The sequence below is a fragment of the Larus michahellis genome, chromosome 7, assembly GCF_964199755.1.
Source record: "Larus michahellis chromosome 7, bLarMic1.1, whole genome shotgun sequence".
In the NCBI taxonomy this organism is placed as follows: Eukaryota; Metazoa; Chordata; class Aves; order Charadriiformes; family Laridae; genus Larus; species Larus michahellis.
In genome coordinates this window covers 49,900,181-49,919,510 of record NC_133902.1, presented here as the reverse complement: position 1 = coordinate 49,919,510, position 19,330 = coordinate 49,900,181, and the positions used below count along the sequence as shown (strand labels likewise).

At 39.1% G+C, this 19,330-nt stretch overlaps 1 protein-coding gene across 1 annotated transcript; it reads left to right on the top strand.

Annotated features, from left to right (window-relative positions):
• Window positions 1–1,092: 1,092 nt before the first annotated feature.
• On the top strand, window positions 1,093–15,591 carry LMLN (leishmanolysin like peptidase). Its single transcript, XM_074594144.1, has 17 exons — window positions 1,093–1,256; window positions 1,588–1,685; window positions 1,786–1,816; window positions 2,511–2,593; window positions 3,293–3,410; window positions 4,226–4,404; window positions 5,062–5,167; window positions 5,423–5,517; window positions 6,355–6,472; window positions 7,757–7,864; window positions 9,523–9,599; window positions 10,243–10,353; window positions 11,087–11,219; window positions 11,800–11,959; window positions 12,711–12,841; window positions 13,585–13,795; window positions 15,161–15,591. The coding sequence occupies exons 1-17, from the start codon at window positions 1,116–1,118 to the stop codon at window positions 15,253–15,255; spliced, it is 1,995 nt and encodes a 664-aa protein (XP_074450245.1). The 5' UTR covers window positions 1,093–1,115; the 3' UTR covers window positions 15,256–15,591.
• The last annotated feature ends 3,739 nt before the right edge of the window (window positions 15,592–19,330 follow it).

Here is a 19,330-nt window from a genome sequence, read left to right as displayed (position 1 = left end):
TGCTATAAATAGTGAGAAGCTGAATAGACTCAGAAGACAGAATTGTGTTCTTGTATTGCCTGTGTGACAGATGTGCGCGGGCAGGCTCCAAAGGACCCCGTGCTGCAAATAGCTGCCAGGGTCTCTGAAACCCTGCTGGGATGTTCCTGTTGCCTGCAAAGGGGAAAAGTGCTTATGGTATTTGTAGGTGGGCATATGAAAAAAATTTCTGCTCTTCACACAGATGCCGATGCAACGCTCCAGATGCACAGCCTGCATAAATTCCCAGTTAAAGCAAACTGCAGCTTAATAATAGATTTTTTTGTACAGAAGTTATATTTTTTTGCTATCTTATTTCTAAGTCAGCAGCTGCAAAAGAAGACGTAAGACATGCTGTTTTGCTTTGTTTCACATCCTGTTCGAGGTGAGGTACCTTCTGTGATGTCTCAGCAATGTCCCAGCTGAAGCTTCCTGAGAAGCCCGGAGAAGAGAAGGCTCCAGGGAGACCTTAGGATCATAGAATCATTTAGGTTGGAAAAGACCCTTGGGATCATCGAGTCCAACCATCAGCTCCACTCTACAAAGTTCTCCCCTACACCATATCCCCTAACACCACATCTAAAGCCCCTTAGAGCCCCTTCCAGTGCCTGAAGGGCTACAGGAAAGATGGGGAGGGACTCTTTATCAGGGAATGGAGTGGTAGGACGAGGGGTAGTGGTTTTAAACTGAAAGAGGGTAGATTTAGATTAGATATCATGAAGAAATTCTTTACTGTGAGGGTGGTGAGGCACTGGCACAGGTTGCCCAGGGAAGCTGTGGCTGCCCCATCCCTGGAGGTGCTCAGGGCCAGGCTGGATGGGGCTTTGAGCAGCCTGGTCTAGTGGGAAGTGTCCCTGCCCAGGGCCGGGGGGGTGGAACTACATGACCTTTAAGGTCCATGTCGCCGTATGTCGCCGCGCTCCCCTGCCCGTCGCCGCATTGCACTGCGGCGCTCCCGCCCGGCCCCGCTCCGCCGCGAGCCGCGCCCAATCAAGAGTTCCCGCCGCCTCCGCCCCACCCTTCCCCGCTCGCCCATTGGCTGGGGCCGCTGCCGAGGGCGCTGCCTCCATGGCGACGCGGCGGAAAGGCAGTCGAAGATGGCCGCCGAGCCGGGCGGCGGGCGTCCCTGGCCCTACTGCCGTTACCGGCCACTGCTCGCTGCTTTTGCCGCCGCGCTGCTGCTTCTTTCTCCCTCCTCTTCTTCCTCTTGTCACCACCGCGTGCCCAGCGGCGAGGAGGTGGGGCCGCCACGGGAGCCCCTTAGGCGGCGGGGGCTGAGGGGCGAGGGGTCCCCCGTTTCCCGCTCGCGTTGTGAGGGGAGCCCCGGTCTGTCCCCTCACGGCTGCCCCGGGCCGAGGCGTGCGGGGTGTCCCCCTCCCTCCTCAGCGGGTGTTTAGTGGCTGACCGGCGCGGCAGGGCGCGAGGAGAAGGGCGGGAAGGGTTTTTGCTTGAAAAACAGACAAAAAGCGGCTCCTCGAAACGAAAAGCAGCGAAGGGCCTGGGAGCGCTGGTTGTCGCGGCTGTCCGGGTGAGCTGCCTCATCCAGCATCTTGTTCGTCTCCCTGCCAGGTTGTCTATCGAGTTCCTCTTAAGGAAAATCATGTCTTGAAGAGAAATGTGGATCAACAGCTAAGAATCAAGATTATATACGACAGAAGTGTTGAGGAGTGAGTATGATGTTGTGCGTTTTTTTTTCTCTTCGTATCTGAGAATGAATTTCCTATTAACTACAGCTTGTTCAAACGTTTTCTTTTGTTTTAAATACAGTTTGCTACCTGAGAAAAGGCACCTTATAAAGGTATGTCATATTTGCTTCTCTCTTTTATTTGTACATATCTTATTATGTGGATGAAGTTAAGGCTTTGCCAGTCCAAAGCCTTTAATTAAAGGCTTTGAATACCAGCCAATTCGTATCCTCTAGCCAGGGAAACCAAGGCTTTGTGTACAGATTATGCCTCCGTACCAAATACTTCCAGTGTTCTGATTAACATTGTTTGGTAGGTGCTTGCTGTATCCCAATGTGCAGAGGTTTCAGTGAGCAATATGTATATAGTTTTTAAAGGTCTTTTGGCACCAGAAAGAATACTTCAAATATCTCTCATGGCTTCTTTTGAGATACTGTGCAAGTAAGGAGTAAAAGAGTGCAGCAATCAGGGTTGAGGATTGCAGAGAGAGAGGAGCTCCTAGAAATTTCTGATGGACTGTTCCCAGTGACCAGTAAGTTCAGGGCTGAAATGAATTCAGCCTCTTTGAAGCTGTACATTCAAATTAGTACTTCTCGTTTTGTTATTCCGATAACAAAATATGGGAATATTGAAACAAAATCTTTCTAAGATATATTGATAACAATTAAACTTCATAGGAAGACTATATTTCAGCTATTCTGCTATACTACAGCATCTGGCAAGTTTCATGTAACTTGGTAGTTAATGCTTGTGAGGTGAGTTATGTCTGCGCTGCTACTGGGTGACTTTTATTTTTGTTCTATTTAGAACAAGCTTTTTCCACAAGCTATATCTTATTTGGAGAAGACATTTCAAGTGCGCAAATCCTCGGGTACTATATTACTAAGCAGGTATGTGAAAGTTTGTTGAAAATCGCTTGTTATATTTGATGTTTAACATTGTGTTATATAGACTCTAAGATGTAAGAAATGCTCTCCTGAATCGGACCAGTGAGCCATCTGTCCCAGTGCTGGTAGCAGATCTTATTTAGGGAGAATATACAAATCTGCTGACCTTCCATGATCAACACATGTTAAAGGGTACACGTGCCCTTTATTTAGGCATCCTAAGGTTTAGGATGTATATTAGGAAACCTTTAGGCTTAGGATGGATATTAGGAAAAATTTCTTCACAGAAAGGGATATCAAAGATTGGAACAGGCTGCCCAGGGAAGTGGTGGAATCGCCATCCCTGGAGGTATTTAAAAGATGTGTAGACGTGGTGCTGAGGGACATGGTTTGGTGGTTAATGGTTGGACTTAATGATCTTAAAGGTCCCGTCCAACCTAGACAACTCTATGATTCTATGCTGCCTGTTTTCTTTTACATGTACCCCTATCTATGAACCTGTTTGTAATCTCTCTTTGAACCTGTGGATACTCCATTAACAACTGAAAGCATTAGATCTTCCAGAGCAGGGTAACTAACAATTCTCACTGTGGAAGTTACATTAAATACCTCTATTATAGTGTTGTTGGGTGCTGTAAGACTATTCTACAGTTTCTTTTTGATTATAAACCAGTGCTGACTGTCTTTCATGTTTGATTGAAGGCAGTGTGCGACAAACCAATATTTGAGGAGGAAAGCTGACCCTCACAGATACTGCCTAGGAGCCTGCGCACAGCATACGAGATGTGGGCCAGTTATAGTTCCTGAGAAACACCTCCAGGTAAGCTAAGCCATCCAGGTGCTTCTTAACCTTTGAAGTATTATTGTATGTAGAAATTACTAAAAAAGTTAATATTGCTAACAGTGACCTGTTTGCAGGAGATCGCTAAGTTTGAGTGACAGAATAGAGCAACTTTAGCGGTTGAACCAAAAGTTAAATAAAACTGGACCATTTACTGTTCTCTGAGCCTGTGTTATAATGAACTGTACAAAGAGGATGAGATTTAAAGCTTGTTAAATTGCAACTAATCAATTCATTATTTTCCATGGTCAATGAATCAGATTTTCACAGAATTAATGATACATGTTGATATTTTTTGAAGAGGTTATTCACTGAACCAGGAACACGGCGCTGGAAATGCTTCTGACTTGTTTTCTTGCATGAATGTTTGATTAAACTGTAGTATGTGATCAGCAGATTTCTTTCTTTCTCTTAGCTTCAAGTTTCAACTACAGTATTCAAAACATACAAGATCACATGTGAAATGCATTTGCTACTTATATATACTATTTCTGTGAGCCAATTTTTTTTTATGTTGTAGGAAATAAAGGGTGCTAATTTTGGGATATCTAGCTTGGCAGGCGCTTTTTTTTCAAAAGCTGCCACATTCCTAGTGTCTGATAAATCAAAAGAGCTAGTCGTTTGAAAGTTATTCCTTGGGCCTGACCTTGTTTACTGTCTTCATAGGGAGTTTTCCCGTCTTCTGCTGTCTTGCAGTGGGATTTATTGTTGGCTTCAGGCTAGTTGAATTTTGTCATGCAAAATTTCTGTCATAGCTAATGTATTTCAATTGTTCCATTTGAACATTGTCAAAGCAATGCAGGGTGTGCAATGGGAGTGAATGGCACTGCAGACCCACGGGTACACCTGACCAAGAAGGGGTTCGAGATGCTGACTTTGTACTTTACGTTAGTGCTCTCACTACTGAAAGATGTGGCCATGAAAATATCATCGCATATGCAGCCTACTGCCAACTGGAAGCTGAAATGGACAGGCAAGTATTTGCTCTGGTACAAACTCTTTTTTTAATTAAACTTTCAGGTTTTTAAATTGTTCGTATGTGGAGTATAATTGTTTGCCTGTGTTGTATAGTATAGCAAAGTAGAAGTCATTATTGAAATAAAGACAAGCACTACCTTCGTGTAAAACCACATAACAATCAAATAGTGCTTAACTTGCAAAGCTGAGGCATTTAAGTCAAAGCTAATCCTCCACTGTTATTGCCTAAACTTTCTCTCAAGATCCTGCTTCTGTTGAAGTAAATGTGATACTTTCACAAATTTAAAGAAGATTGCAAATAGGCCCTACTTAAGCGGCTTTTGTTTCTCTTTGGTTGTAGTCATTGTAACAGGCACTTTGTACCTCTGTAATATCTTACCTAAAATTCAGATCTCCTATACTGTTGTCACTAACACTTGTGCAGAATACTGAATATAGAGACTGATCCCATTCCATCCCTCCTTATTTCAACAGTAAACTAGTAACTGTATTATTAACAGACTATTCAGTAGTGACTGGGGAAGTTGTTTGGAAAAACTTTTTTTTACATTAGTATCTGTTTTCTTTTAAATATTCTGCCTCTTCAAGCGAATATGATTTGAATTTGCTAGTGTTTTACTGAAAACAACTTAATTTTAAAACTCTCTTCCAGGCCAATAGCAGGATATGCGAACTTGTGTCCAAATATGATTTCAACGCAAGCTCAGGAATTCGTTGGCATGTTGTCTACAGTGAAACATGAGATTATCCATGCACTGGTAAGGGTTGATGTTATAAAATGCTTTTCCCTGAAATTTGTGCCTGCTTCCTCACATACCTCCAGCTCGTTGCTAGAGAAGGATGTTTGGTGGATGTAATCTCTTGCTTTGTCTTCTTCAATTTGTGTGCTAATTGCCTTGAAGTGCGGTACTTCCAGAGTGTTTGCTGCAGGAGTGGTAACTCTTTCGTGGCACTTGACTTTGTATGTGAATGTCTCAGCAAAGGTTTCAGTGTGCTTGGTTTTTAACTTGAAGGGTTTCTCTGCTGGACTGTTTGCATTTTACCGTGATGATGACGGAAAACCTTTGACAACAAGATATGCAGATGGACTCCCTCCTTTTAATGAAAGGTATTTTATTCTTTTGTCCCTCTCAGTACTTCCATTGAAGGATGTTTTCACTTTGCCTTTTTAGGATGTATTCTTGCCTGTTGAAAATCCACCTTGATTCCATTATTAGAATGCTTTGCCTTTATTATGTTGAAACATTGGTGTGTGGCGTTTTTTTAGTCTTTCTTTACATTGGCATTAAGCACCTATATTATCCACGTATATTACAAACTAAGACAGGATTTCATTTATCAGGAGGCTTGAAGTTAAGCATTAAAATTGCCCATGCTTAAATTTCAATTTTTGCTGAACATCTGACTAAATCGGGACTGGTATTTTCTGTAGTCAGTGCAGTTCGTTTTTAAGATATATAATTCAAGGTTTATGGTTATGCAGAACTGGAAAAGTGTGTAGTCTGCTGCGTGATTTTTCTGACTTGTTATTGAAACAGTTTGCTTTGGGTTTTTTTTCTTCATTTAGTTGATATTGTAAAAATGTTCTTCAAGGGCTTTTTTGGAGGTGGAAGGGTAGAGAGCTTTTGGGTTTGTTCACCATTCTTTTTATAATAGCAATTCTGAGGATTTTTATTTCATTCCTTACACTTTTGGTAACTGTAGAAAATATGTCTTGAGCCTATAGGCATCTTTTTAATACTCTTACTTTGGCTTATTAAATTGGAGTTGTGTATATAATAAACACATATCTTACAAAGGAGAAATGTTGCCTAATAAATTTAAACCTCAGAAAGCAAGAGTAAGTATAGAGATTATTCATGATTCTGTTTCTTACAGAGGTAAATCCTTGCACAGTAGCGTGTATTTGTGGGAAAGATTTGTAACCAAAACGTTCTTCTTACAGTCTAGGTTTATATCAGTGGAGCAATAAAGTCGTTCATAAAGCAGTGAGGTTATGGGACATACGTGGTGGCAAAATGCTGCGCCATGCTGTGTATCTTCTGGTAACACCTCGTGTAGTTGTAAGTGTGGATTAACTTAAACTTTTACATTTTGTATGCCAAGGTTGCCGTCACATTCTCGGGTCATAAATATTTGTTATTCTTCTTTAAGAAGTAATAACCTAACATTGAGTACCTTTTTCCTGAAAGCGTGACCCAAAGACTATGCAATTAGGATGGTGTGATTAGTTGAGAGGGTGTATCCAAAGTAAAGTGGAAAATGGTTGATATCGTGTGAAATAAATAAATTGACATAGTAAGAGACAATGAAGGGACTGGGAAGTAAATTATAAAAAGGTTAAGCAAAAATGGTATGAATAGGTACCTTAATCCTACTCTTTAGATGTTTTCCTACAGACTTAGCCACTGAGTACTCCTGTTGCCTTAAGAGATAGTGTTGTCACTGCTTTTCTAATTTATAAGTTCATCCTATTTTCTACTTTTTTTCTTTAAAAACATCGTTTTTATCTTTTTTTCTAATTCTGTCAATTACAAAATAATGCAGTTAACATTTTGTCATGTTTAAAAATAAATTCCTCAAGTATTCTTGGAAATCTTTATCGCTTCCTACGCCTCTGACTCTCCTCCCTGCCCCAGACAGAACATATGCTTAAGTGTAATAAACAGGGATTGGAAATAAGTTACAGTGTTAATCCTATTTGGCCACAAATAATCTTTTTGTTTGATTTAAATCTGTAACACAGTATATAGAGTAAACTTGGTTTAATTACCCTTGTTTTGAAAATTGGCTGTGCTGGTCAAACCGTTCAGAGCGTTAAAGGTGCTCCTAGGTAGTGCTGCATGGCAAAGGCCGGGCTTCTGACTGTGAGACCACACCATTGTTGTGATGCCTCTTAAGATTTTCAGATATTTTGCAGAAAACATTTTCCTATGCAAAACCAGTTGATACTTTCAGCTTCTTAATAGAAAAGTGTTTTTTCTCTGAAACGTTTGACAGAAACAGGATTGTGGTGTTCCTACATTGTTTGGGTTTCTTGTTGCCTTTTTACATGGTCTTCAGTGTATACATGCTGTTCTCAGCTAATTCTGTTGCTGTTTTATTCTTGTAAACTTCCATGTTTTTATTTCCAGGAGATAAGTAGACAGATTGTTAGGGTTTGTGTGGGGGTACTTGCAGGCTTAGTCAGCCTCTGAGTAGGAGAAGTGTTTTGCATTCAGAAGAAAACAAGATTGTAGAAAAATAAATGCTGAATTACTTAAAAAAGATAATTCTAGAAGATTAGGACTGCATATGGGTATCCATCTCAATATTTTGAGAGTTGTATTGAAATGTTTTCTTTCTAGGAAGAAGCTCGAAAACATTTTAGTTGTCCAATTCTGGAGGGAATGGAGCTTGAAAATCAAGGAGGCATGGGTACTGAGCTCAATCACTGGGAGAAAAGATTGTTGGAGGTTAGTCCTGATATTAGGAATGCAGGGGGATGTGGGAATGTCTGCTCCCCTGCCTTTGTTTTTAGTGGTTTCTACTGGAGCCTTGAAAATGCAGGTGTATCAAACCTCAGCGAAATAAATCACAAACAGTACTACAAGTACTTAAATGTCCAATTTCTAGATAGATGTATCTTTTTTTCCTTATTGCTAAGTCTCAGAGTGTGAGTGTGAGAGAAGCTGATTACTGAAAAACTAAATGTCTCTTACTTTTGTCTGCCATTTACCCTTTTGAGAAGGTATATTCCTTTTTTAGGGGAAAGGGTGTATTCCTTTGAGTCAATTCAACTTTGTCACCCTCTGCCTCTTATACATCAGATATTTGATGGTTCTGTCTATTCATTATCTTGACCTCATCTTTATTCATTTGCCCTGGGGTTAGCTTTTGCCATCTTGACTCCAGAACCTCATCTGACCAAAGAAACACTTACTTTCCTCCTGACATTTAATCCAATTTTTATTTATAACTTTGTGTTGTGTAATATTTTTGGCAGAGATACACTTTGTACAGGGATACATTGTTATCTGCAGTGAGGTAAACAAGAAGGGAAATGCTTTGAGACCTTTTTGTGGAAATAATCTTGAAAAATGCATCTTTCTTGAGACTGAAATTGTTAGCTTTTCCTGCTTTTTAGCAACCTTTGATGTGGAACAGTAGTTTAAAGCCAACTGGAAAGACTGCCATTAGAATGAGGATACTTCTATGGATTGAATAGGATTAGCAAAAAGGAGACAATTACTTTTCTCCTTTACACCTTTCCAGGGAAAGTTTCTATCTGGAAAATAACCCACATGGTCTGATTTTGGTCTTGGTCCAACTCTCATTGAGTATTGTAGTGATAGCAAATTTGGCGCTAATAAGTCTTCTGGTGCTAACTCCACCTAAGTACACTAGTGGAGAGAGAAGGCTTGAAAACTATAAGTTTTGAAGAAATTCTAGAAATGAGATGAGGTTCAGTAATAGAAATCCTAGAGTTGTGTAATTAAGGGTGAGTGACTTTTGCTGTAAGCCTGAAGTTTCTCAGACAAAAATGAGTAGAAAAAAGACATGGGTCTTAAAATTGCTAGTTATAAGATGATTAGGAAACTCCAACGTGACTGGAGTCACTCTTTGAGGATGGTGTGAATTTATTTTTAAATGAGATGGAAAATTCCACTTCCACGCTAATAAAGGTTCCTTTGGAGTGCTGTGCTCCTTTAGACGTGTGTCCTGTGGACCTCGCTCCTGAAAAGAACTACTAGAAATTCCAGGTAAATTAAAAATCAGTCTTCCACAAGACAAGTAAATGAGCTTGGCTTTCAGCTTACCAAAAGGAGACAGAAGAAGGGGTGTGATAAATATGCTGGAAGAAGGAAGAGTTTTATTTTACCTAACGGAAAATGAGTACACGTTGGTGATAAGGTTTCACTGGAATTTGGAATGAGATTTCTGACTTCTAGAATTCTGAAGTTTGTATGGTGGAGCAGGGAAGGGGGCCGCACCTTTGATTCCTTCTGTGAGAGAGGTTGGGATTTGATTGTCAAGAGTAAGAAGGGACTGGAAATAAAATGCTTTTTCATAGGAAGCATTTTCGTACAACGACGATTTTCATGGCTTGCTAATAGTAACTGGTAACTTTCAGAATGAAGCGATGACTGGATCCCATACACAAAATCGAGTCTTTTCCAGGATCACCTTAGCATTAATGGAAGACACAGGGTAAGAATTCATAAGAATGGGGTTTTTTTTGGTTCATTGATGTTTGGTTTTCATTGTACTTGATTTTATTTGGAATTGATGCACTTGTGCTTATCTGTCTGCAACACAGTAGATAATTGGTATAATTAGCATTACATCAGACAAGGAGTTATACCTAGTATGTTAATTTTTCTTTTCATATTTCAAAATCCATACATTCTTAATCTAGCCTTAAAAAACCACGCTTTTCAATGCATAGTATTATTTGTAATGTCTGTTTACTTTTTTTTCTTACTGTAAGTCTTCTCTCAGTTGCATGCAGTAAACATCGATTATTTTTTCAGCTCTTCTTGCCTATAGAAAGCATACATAGAGGAAAAGCAAAATGGTCTAAAATTTCATCTTTCTGTATGCATCGTTCCTTTGCGGATCACGACACATTGCTGTTGAACAAACAAGCAATAAAATTTTCTTTTAGTTCATTGTGACTTGAAAAATAGTGGAATTGTAATATATTTTGTTGTAGGCAGAAAGGGATGCAGTTTCCCTTTTTCTTCATTTGAAGACCTTAAGGCATAGTATGAAGTTCTTTGAACTGCTGTCTTGTTAATCAGAACACGAATGTTTGAAGTAACTATATTCTCATTTCAAAATACCTTTACAGCTGGTATAAAGCAAATTACAGCATGGCAGAGAAATTAGATTGGGGACGCAATAAAGGCTGTGATTTCGTAATGAAGAGCTGTAAATTCTGGATTGACCAAAAGAGACAAAAGTAAGAATACAGTCTTTTTAAAAAATTAAGAGGAAACCCTGATGCTTTTTGATTTTTACATTTGTCCTTCAAATGCAACTCAGTAAAAAGAAATAGAGGTAGATACAGATTAACAAGTACCTTTGGAATGCACCTAAGAAGGAGCACACCAAATATATTAAGAACAGAAGAATCCCACTCAGTAAATACAGAGACAAACATCTTAGGGTGTAGAATGCATTTATGCTGTAAGAGGGCTATGTTTTGGGGGGTGGGGGGAATACTTAATCTAAAAGTGTTTGCTTTCTTATTTTGTCCCTTTTAATTGGAAATGCAACCGGTATCATTTTGCATTACTCAATTGTACTTAAAGCAACAGAAGGAGATGATAGCTATCTTCAAAACAAAGCCTGCCTTGTTTGTCTGTTACAATACTCATAAATTTCTAGGACACAGCTGCATAGTGGGTCTGTTTTGCTTGTATGTTTTTTCTTTAAAGTTTACAAAGCAATGTCATTAAAACTAAATACATGAGTGCATTGTAACTTTGTTTGCTGGCTTGATATTCTTTAAATTAGAAAGGTCATAACCAGACAAATAAGAATAATTAGCCTCCAGAGAAGAAGTTGGTGCTTCTTTGCGTGATTGACCGAGTGTGGGGGAGAGTGGGAACAGCCAGTCTTGACAGACTGCTTAGTTAAATTATGAAAAACAGTTAAAGTGATCTAATGTGACTCTTTTTTTTTTTTTTGAGGAGGCAATTAATCAGTCCATACTGCGACACTTTGAGGAGTAATCCTTTGCAGTTAACCTGCAGACAGGACCAAAGAGCAGTAGCAGTGTGCAACTTGCAGAAGTTTCCAAAGCAGTTACCTCAGGAATATCAGGTATAATGGATTTTGCTTTACCTAGTAACTAAGTGTTTTCGTTCTTGTGCTTTGCAGCCAGGTGACTATATGTGGTTGCATTTTATTTTTTTTCTTCTGAACTAGTAGACGAGAGTAGATATTGTGAAAAATTGTCTGCTTAATTTATTATAAGGAGTCTGGAGGCTGAAAAAACGCCTTGTGATCTTAGTAAAACAATAAAGATGTCACTTGGCCATTGGAAACACTGCTGTATAATACAAGTCCCCCAGAATGTTTTGTTTGATGTATTTCTTCACCCAGTCTGCCTCGTGTCATTGCACGCAGAGAAATTTGTTCTTTTTCATCCCAGAGAATGCTGATTGCAAAGCTGGGGGCGGGGGGTGGGGTGGGGTGGGGTGGGGGAGCGGTACATGTAAATGTGAATCTCTGTATTATTTAAGTATTCCTTCTGGCTCACCTCGTTCATGGATTGCCATTAATAGCATTCCTCAGTAGTAATAGCTGATATTCTTAGAGCTGTAGTGATTGGTTCTATTTAAAAACCAGTTGTGCACTTGGCTTTGCGCAAACTGCTTCACTGCTTGTTTTTGTTTTGCAGTATTTTGACAATCTTAGTGGAGTACCAGCAGAAGAATTGCCTTATTATGGTGGCTCAGTAGAAATTGCTGATTATTGTCCCTTTAGTCAAGAATTTAGTTGGCATTTAAGTGGTGAATTTCAACGCAGCTCAGACTGTAGAATAATTGAAAACCAACCAGGTCAGTTTTCAAGACTTCAGTATGGTATTTAAGAGACTACATTTACTAATCTGGAATGGGCTTGCTATGTATCCAAACTAACTGGATGTGAAATTAGTTTTATAGTACTAGCTGTGTAAAAGCTGTGCTGGGGTGAGAAGCACAGCACAACTACCTTGTACACCTAAGAAGCAAATGCTCACATCTAATACAAGAATTGCATAAGAGCTGAACAGAAATTAACCCTAAGTAATGCAAATGTAAGAGAAAGGGCAGGGAAGGGTGTTGGTTCATTGGTTGTTTTTTGAATCTCTGAAAAATAATTCCACTTCCCAGCTTTGTAGATTTTTGTTCAAGGCAAGGAGCTTTGCGAATTACTAGAAAAAGGGCTTGTCTCCTAGGGTAGTACATGAACTTTCAATATTGCGGAGCTCCAGAATGCTGTGCTGTAGGATATTACCTGTCTGTGCAGTTGTCTCAAAACAAACGAATAAACACCCTCTGCGCTCAAGTCAGCAATCACATCCTGGGGACAAACATATCCCCATAGTTGTAATGAAATGTGCGGCTTTTTTTTTTTTTTTTTTTTAAATCTTGGATTTCTTCCCACTTTATATTCAAGACAGTATAATTCCTAAATTGATAATGATTAACGGTCTGAAAGATTTCAGAAATAAACCTTGAATTGAGTGTGGAGACATTGACTAATTATAGCATATTAAGTTTCTGTTCCCCTAGGAAGTTGCAATTCAGTATATTCTTTCTACCTTAGATCCTACCAAAAACTACGGTGCAGAGAAATACGGACCAAACTCTGTATGTCTTATTCAGAAGTCTGCTTTTGTCATGGAACAGTGCAGGAGGAAACTCAGTTACCCTGACTGGGGTAGTGGATGTTACCAGGTAAGTATGTGTTGGGTTTTTATCTTTATTTTTTTAAATAACACCAAAGGAAAAAGTCAGCCATAAAATGTAGGCTGCTTGTTAGAGCTGTTAGAACTTTACATTGGACACTGCGCATGATCTTCTCTGCCTTAAATCATTAGATTATATGATATGCTTTGACAATAAATGTCTTCCGACCATAAGCCTGTAGTTTAGATCGCGCATCAAGTTAAGCGTGTGGCTACTGGGATGGCTGGTGTGTTACTTCCAGGCTTGCTAAGGACTTCATCTGTATTATTCCTGTGACAGTTTATCCACAGCCAAGTAGGAAAACTTATATAAGAATCTTCTGTTGTTGAAGCTTAATGTTAATTAGTCACTCTGATGTTTCAAAGGTGGAAAGCACAGTGCACATGTCACTTATTTTTTCATTATCCTCCGTCTCCTCAGGACTATCTCACTAAAGTCTTCACTTTCAACAACAGCACAACTCTAAAAAAAAAAGTAGTCATTAGCAGAAGCCAAATTTTACTTGTTCTCAATTGATGATCTGCATAATTGCACAAAAAGAGTATAGTCAATGCTTTAAAGCATTCCTGGACCAAATAGTTGCTCTGAGTGCGTTAAAATATTTGCAGTTAATGTGTGCTGCTATACTGGCTGCTTACTGCATGTAGGATTTACTTACTGTAAGAACCTCTAAACCCGAAAACATATTTCTGATAAATCATAATACAGACTTGTCTTTATTTTATTTTAAGGTTTCTTGTTCTCCACAAGGGCTGCACGTTTGGGTGAAGGACACAGCATACTTGTGCAGCCGCTCAGGTCAGGTATTAACTGTGAGCATTCAGATGAATGGCTGGATACACGTTGGGAATCTGATTTGCCCAGCCTGTTCGGACTTCTGTGACTCCTGTCCCCCAGAGCGGGATCCTCCAGCTTCTAACTTAACAAGAGCTGCACCAATCGGTAGGTTGCCTGATTTGCTGAAGTGAAACTTAATATTAAACATCTGAAAACTAAAGGTTTGTGTCAGCTCTGACTGTCGGGGAACAGGAAAGGAGTTAACTAGGTGTAGGAGTTAACGGAAGATGGCAAAGGTGCCCAGCTTTTTACTGTGCAGTCGTGCAGGATAGTGGCTGACATAGGAGAAATATGTCTGAAATGTAACTACTTCGTGTCATGTCTCCTGGTAATCATCCCAGAAATCTAGCTTTAGCCTAGCAGTTTACCAGAAAATCTGGTCTGTGTTTTGGAGGCCGTATCATTATAACCTTCAAAATTATCGCTTCGGCGGTGAGTTCTCACTTGTGTAACTTCCCGTTGACAATGTTAATGCTGTAATCCAGAACACGAAAGATAGGTGTCAGTTTGCTTTTTGAGGGACGAAAACTCAATTCACTGACTACCAGTTAATGTTTTGGTAAGAAGAGAATGGCATTCTAAAAAGCCACTTGAGGAAAGAGAACAGTCTTTACAGTATTTTGCACTAGTGGCTTATTTTTAAGCCCTTATCCAGTTCTTTAATTGCTGGACCTGCTCTGTCTACTGCAATTTTCAAGGAAAAAATAAACCTGTTCAGTTTACCTGCACACTCAACTTTTTTTTTTTTTTCTTTCAAAGAGGTGCACTTGGGTTTGTGTGTGCCATTTCAAATAGTTTCATTTTGTCTCAGAGATGGCAACATTTCAATGGTTGGTGGAATGAGTCCTATAGGTTAGATTTTTAGAATGAGAAAGCTGTAACCCAGGAGGTTCACATCTTCTAGCATCCATCTGAATTCGTGCTTGGGGTTTCTCTCACACATATATATGTGTGAGAGAATATATATATTCTCTATCTAGAGAGAGAGAGAGATATATATATCTATACACACACACAACTGTTTTTATTTGTGCAAGTTTACATTAGTGTCCATGGTTTTCTTAAGCCTCATGGCTGTGTGATTACCTACCATATGGACAAACTCCCTGATTCATGTATTTGGGGTGTGTGTGAAAAGTATTCATAAAACAATCTTTTGAGAGTCTATAGCTTCTCCACAGACATGACGTAGGGAACTTCTGCTCTTTTTGTGCAATACCAATAAATATTTCTTATTTGTTCTTCTAATTGCTATTAGCGAAGGAATGCAGAAATTTATTTAACTGTAAAGGGAATAATCACGTTATTTGGTTGGTTTGAATTCCTAGCCTTGAAAGCTAGAATAAATCGGTGCAGATTACTGCAAGTGTGTTTTGGGTCTTTGGTGTTTTCTAGTGTTCTCTTTGTTATTTTATCTTCTCTTTAAATATAAAATTTATAAGCTTTATGGTGTTTTGTTTTTTATTTTAGACTTATGCTCCTGCTCGTCTAGCCTGGTTGTAACCCTTTGGCTATTGATGGCTAATTTAATTCCCCTGCTAACAGGGTTATTTCTCTGCGCGTAGAGTTAAGCATGGGTCCAGAAGATGTTCCAAGGTGATACACCATCATGTTGCACTCCTTATTGTGGAGCACTGAGTTTTTGCCACTGCAGGCAGCTGTCTTCTGCTGAACCTCATCTCTCCTGGCAAGTATCGGTGCAGACAGTAGTCAGGGAGGTACTGACAAAAGCAGCCAGGGTTTGAGAGGAGGAAAATTTACCTTGTCATCTCAGTAAGTGCCAGTATTTTCCTGAATTGCAACCTTTTGATTTTTTTTGACACGTTAACAACATCTCATATGCCAACTGCATTAGACTACCTGGCAACTTGGTTGAGATTTGAAACAAGAACTCTTCTGTAATAGAACTGAGGGTTGTTTTTTTTATGTCATCGGTGTGACTGGTAGCAAAGCATCCTCAAACTGGAAATATACCTCAGTGGTTTAGTCAAAAGCCATGTAAAAATCAGTTACTATCACTACTAATAACCAGGCCTAAACAGGTGTGGGAATTGTTTGTTTGTTTTGTCAATTCTTACAACTTATGGAGGGAAGAAATAATTCAGTGGGATAGACCAGTGGTTGGCAGTTGTCTCCACAACTGGATTCTGCAGCTTTGAGGCTTCTCAGAATTCATACAAGTTTGTGGGATAGTGGCTAATTCTTGGGGTTCACTTAAACCTTCCTACATGCACAAAGTGGAATTTCAGACTGGTAACCAAGACAACTGTCTAGAAATCCCATTCTCGTTTAGCATGTGCCAGTTCTACTGTGAAATTCAATACGTGAAACGTTTGAATATTCTCGGAGTCATTTGCTAGGCAGATGCATTTCAGTACTGACACCCAGTCTGTAAAATTGGGATAGTTTTTCTCATTACTTTTAATTTTGTTGGCTTGTTTCTTAAATAATGGCATTATTATTTTTTTAAATAGTATGAACACAAACACAGCTGTTCTCACTTTGAAGGGCAAACCAGTAGCGATGGCAGCTATAATCTTACAGGACCACATTGACTTCTCTAGACCAAAAACTATACTGAATGTGTGAAGAAGTCTGAACTGTCTTTTTTCTTTTATTTTTTTTCTCCCTCCATTTTTTCTTGGATATATAGTTGATAATCCAAATACTATGGATTATTTGAGTATTTGTAATAAGTTAGAGAATCAGACAGTTTGAACCACACGAGGGCGCACTTTGGTGCAAGATTAATCACTTGAATGACAATATGTAAGAGGAAGGAAATGGGCAAAATCTGTCTTGCTAAGGACAGCTGTTCTATAGGACACTTTTAAGGATGTTTTTATTTGTTTCTGACTCTATATAATGTGTTACAAATAACCCTGTTCAGAGTAAAAGAAACTCTTATGTGGTGCAATCCATTGTCTGTCCTGTTAGGATAGTTTTCATTCTTGGAAAAGTGTTAAACTTGAGGGAGCAGATGTGCCCAGTGCACTAAAAAACTCAAATATAGGGAGAAAGGTGACGTTACTCTGCTTCTTAAATGTGCTGTGATGTTAGAATTGTCAGTGACTAGATCCCTTTCTAAAATGAAGGGTAGGGGGATGGAAGGGATAGGGAGTAAAATTGCTTTAGCTACAACTAAATTTGTTTAATAATAGGACTTCCATTGTAATTGTAAGAAAATCTTTGTGCCTACTGGACTTGGGGTTTTTTATTTATTTATTTATTTAAAGAAATTCTTACAACACTGCTGAGGCAAGGAAGCTGCAACCTACAACTGTCTGAAGGCATCGCAGTTGAGAGAGTACCTCGCACTGGGCTAGTTCCCCTTCTTAACTGCAGGTTAATTTTGCTTTGAATTATCCAAGGCCTAGGCTAGCCTTAAGTAGGTGTTTCTGAGAAGCAATATAAATTAGGAATCAAATGCTTTAAATGTGTAGAAATTCAAATTAAGAAACACTCAGATTAATAAGCAAATTATCTTAATATATGCACAATCAACAGTTGGTGTAAATTGATTCCTTGAGAAACACAAAGGTTTGAGAAGACATCTTAGGTCCCAGAGGTTGATATTGTATTTTTTGTCTGTTGTGCAATAATACAGTTTAAATGGTATCATTCAACAACAATGCTTTTGATACTTGAAAAGAAATTATTGGTTATTTTTTCTTACTGTGAAATATTTGCACTGTCTGAACTTTCTGGTTAACTTTATAACTGTTAAACTTTTTTACTGGTGTTAATTTATTGTGTGTGGTATTTGATATGCTAGTCTCCTGTCTGTGTAAGTGTGAACTTTGTCATATTTAATTGAGTACTTTTATTCTCTACACAGTTGTTTGTCTTGAGGGCTTTTCTTCTTTTATTCTCTCGACCAGAGAATTAACTGAAAGATGGCTTAAAAAGTCGATGCTTACCTACTTCTGAATTGTATGCATTAAATAAAGAAAGAGGCTGTAGTGCATTGTACCTACAGGGAAAAATGTATCTGCCTGTCGGAGCTCTTGTGCTCAGATTCACCAGTACCTGCATCAGTGAACCCAGTGAAGTAAAACCATTACTGCCTTAATAATCTGAGATTTCAGTCATAATTTCTTTGACATGCAGCCCTGCAGCTGGCTGTGCACTGCAGAACTGGCCGTGGCTTTGGGAAGTTGAGGGGAGGAAGGTACTTTAGCCAGCAAAATCCAACACGTTCTGACCCGTCAGTGCAGTAGCAGCTGTAGCCGTATTGGAACTGCCCAGAAATGTGTCGAGTTCAACTTAAAGTGAGAATGAATTGGTGGCTGTCAAAAAGAGTATTTGAGTAAAACTGACTACCTCAGTTCTGTTTGAGTCTTCTAACCTGCTGTGAACTTCCACATCTTAAGAGGAATTAAGTAAAAACATGTCTCAGGTTTTTAAGAGCATAACAAACACAGTAGGAAGCATAAGCCATTTTTGAGTGTAGAACACAGTAAAACTGTAGCTCAAACCAATCAGTTATGTAGCCTTAAGTGTAGTTTCCCCCGTAAAAGTCAGTATTGGTTTTAAATAAATAGAAAGTTTGCAGGTGCCTACTTTAGGTGTCCTGACTATATTGTGGCAAGTCCATCCTGCTGCATCTCTTGCGTGTGAAAACTTTGAAATATAGCCCAAATAAGCCTTTGTGTTTTCACCAGAGTAGACAGGGCAGCGGGAGCCCTGGAAATAGTGCTAAGAGGTAAACAAGTTAGCTTGTCTGTAGCAGAAACGTTTTCAGTATGTGATGTCGCAGTTTTAATCTTTTTAAAACATTCCATGTTTGATTATGGAAGTAAATTTATCTTGCGGTTTCTTTTTACCCTGGCGGTTCAAATCTCTAGCATTTCAGTTAGAAGTTGAGGCAAGTCATACTTTAGGAACACGTTTTTCTAGCGTTTCAAACAATTCCAAGGAGGAAGGATAGCTTTTGGCTGGAGGATGCAGCAAGTGAAATTCCACTGAAAAGCAGGCAATTCGTTCCTCTTGAAATGAGTTGAAGTCTTGGGGGGCTGTCACGGCCTTGGATGTAGGTTAATTACTGAAAGATAATTTTTGACCCCCATTAATTGACTGTCAGTGCAATGCAGCCCATTCTTTCTGCTACACAGTAGTAAATTAGGAAGACTGATGTCACTTAAGAGCAGACATACCCACACTCCCTTGCGAGGGACAGTTTTTAAATCTTCCTGTCCTGCAAATCTTTCTGCTTGAATATCTTTCATCCTGTTGTCCCCACATTTCCTACGCGTGACTTTCAGCCTGCTGAGCAGGTCACGGTCTTTCCCCTGCAAGCTTGAACAACCAGCTTTCGCTTGGCTGAATGTATCGCTCCTCGGGATTTGCGCCTATTTGTATATTAAATAATGGGATCTTACACTACCAGACTTCCAAAGTGCAAATATTGCCTTTTTTAATGTGAAGCTTACCTTGGAGATAAAACAACTGTTGTGAGGGAACTGGCTGACCTTGAACATGTGTTTCCTATTTTGGTACAGAATGTAAATATAGAACAAACTATTTTACATAGATTTTGACTGGATTGAGATATAAGGGCTAATTTTTGTTATTTATGGAGTAAAAATTTCCTTATTTTACCGTGTTAAAAAAAAAGTATGTCATACAAAAGAAGAAAAA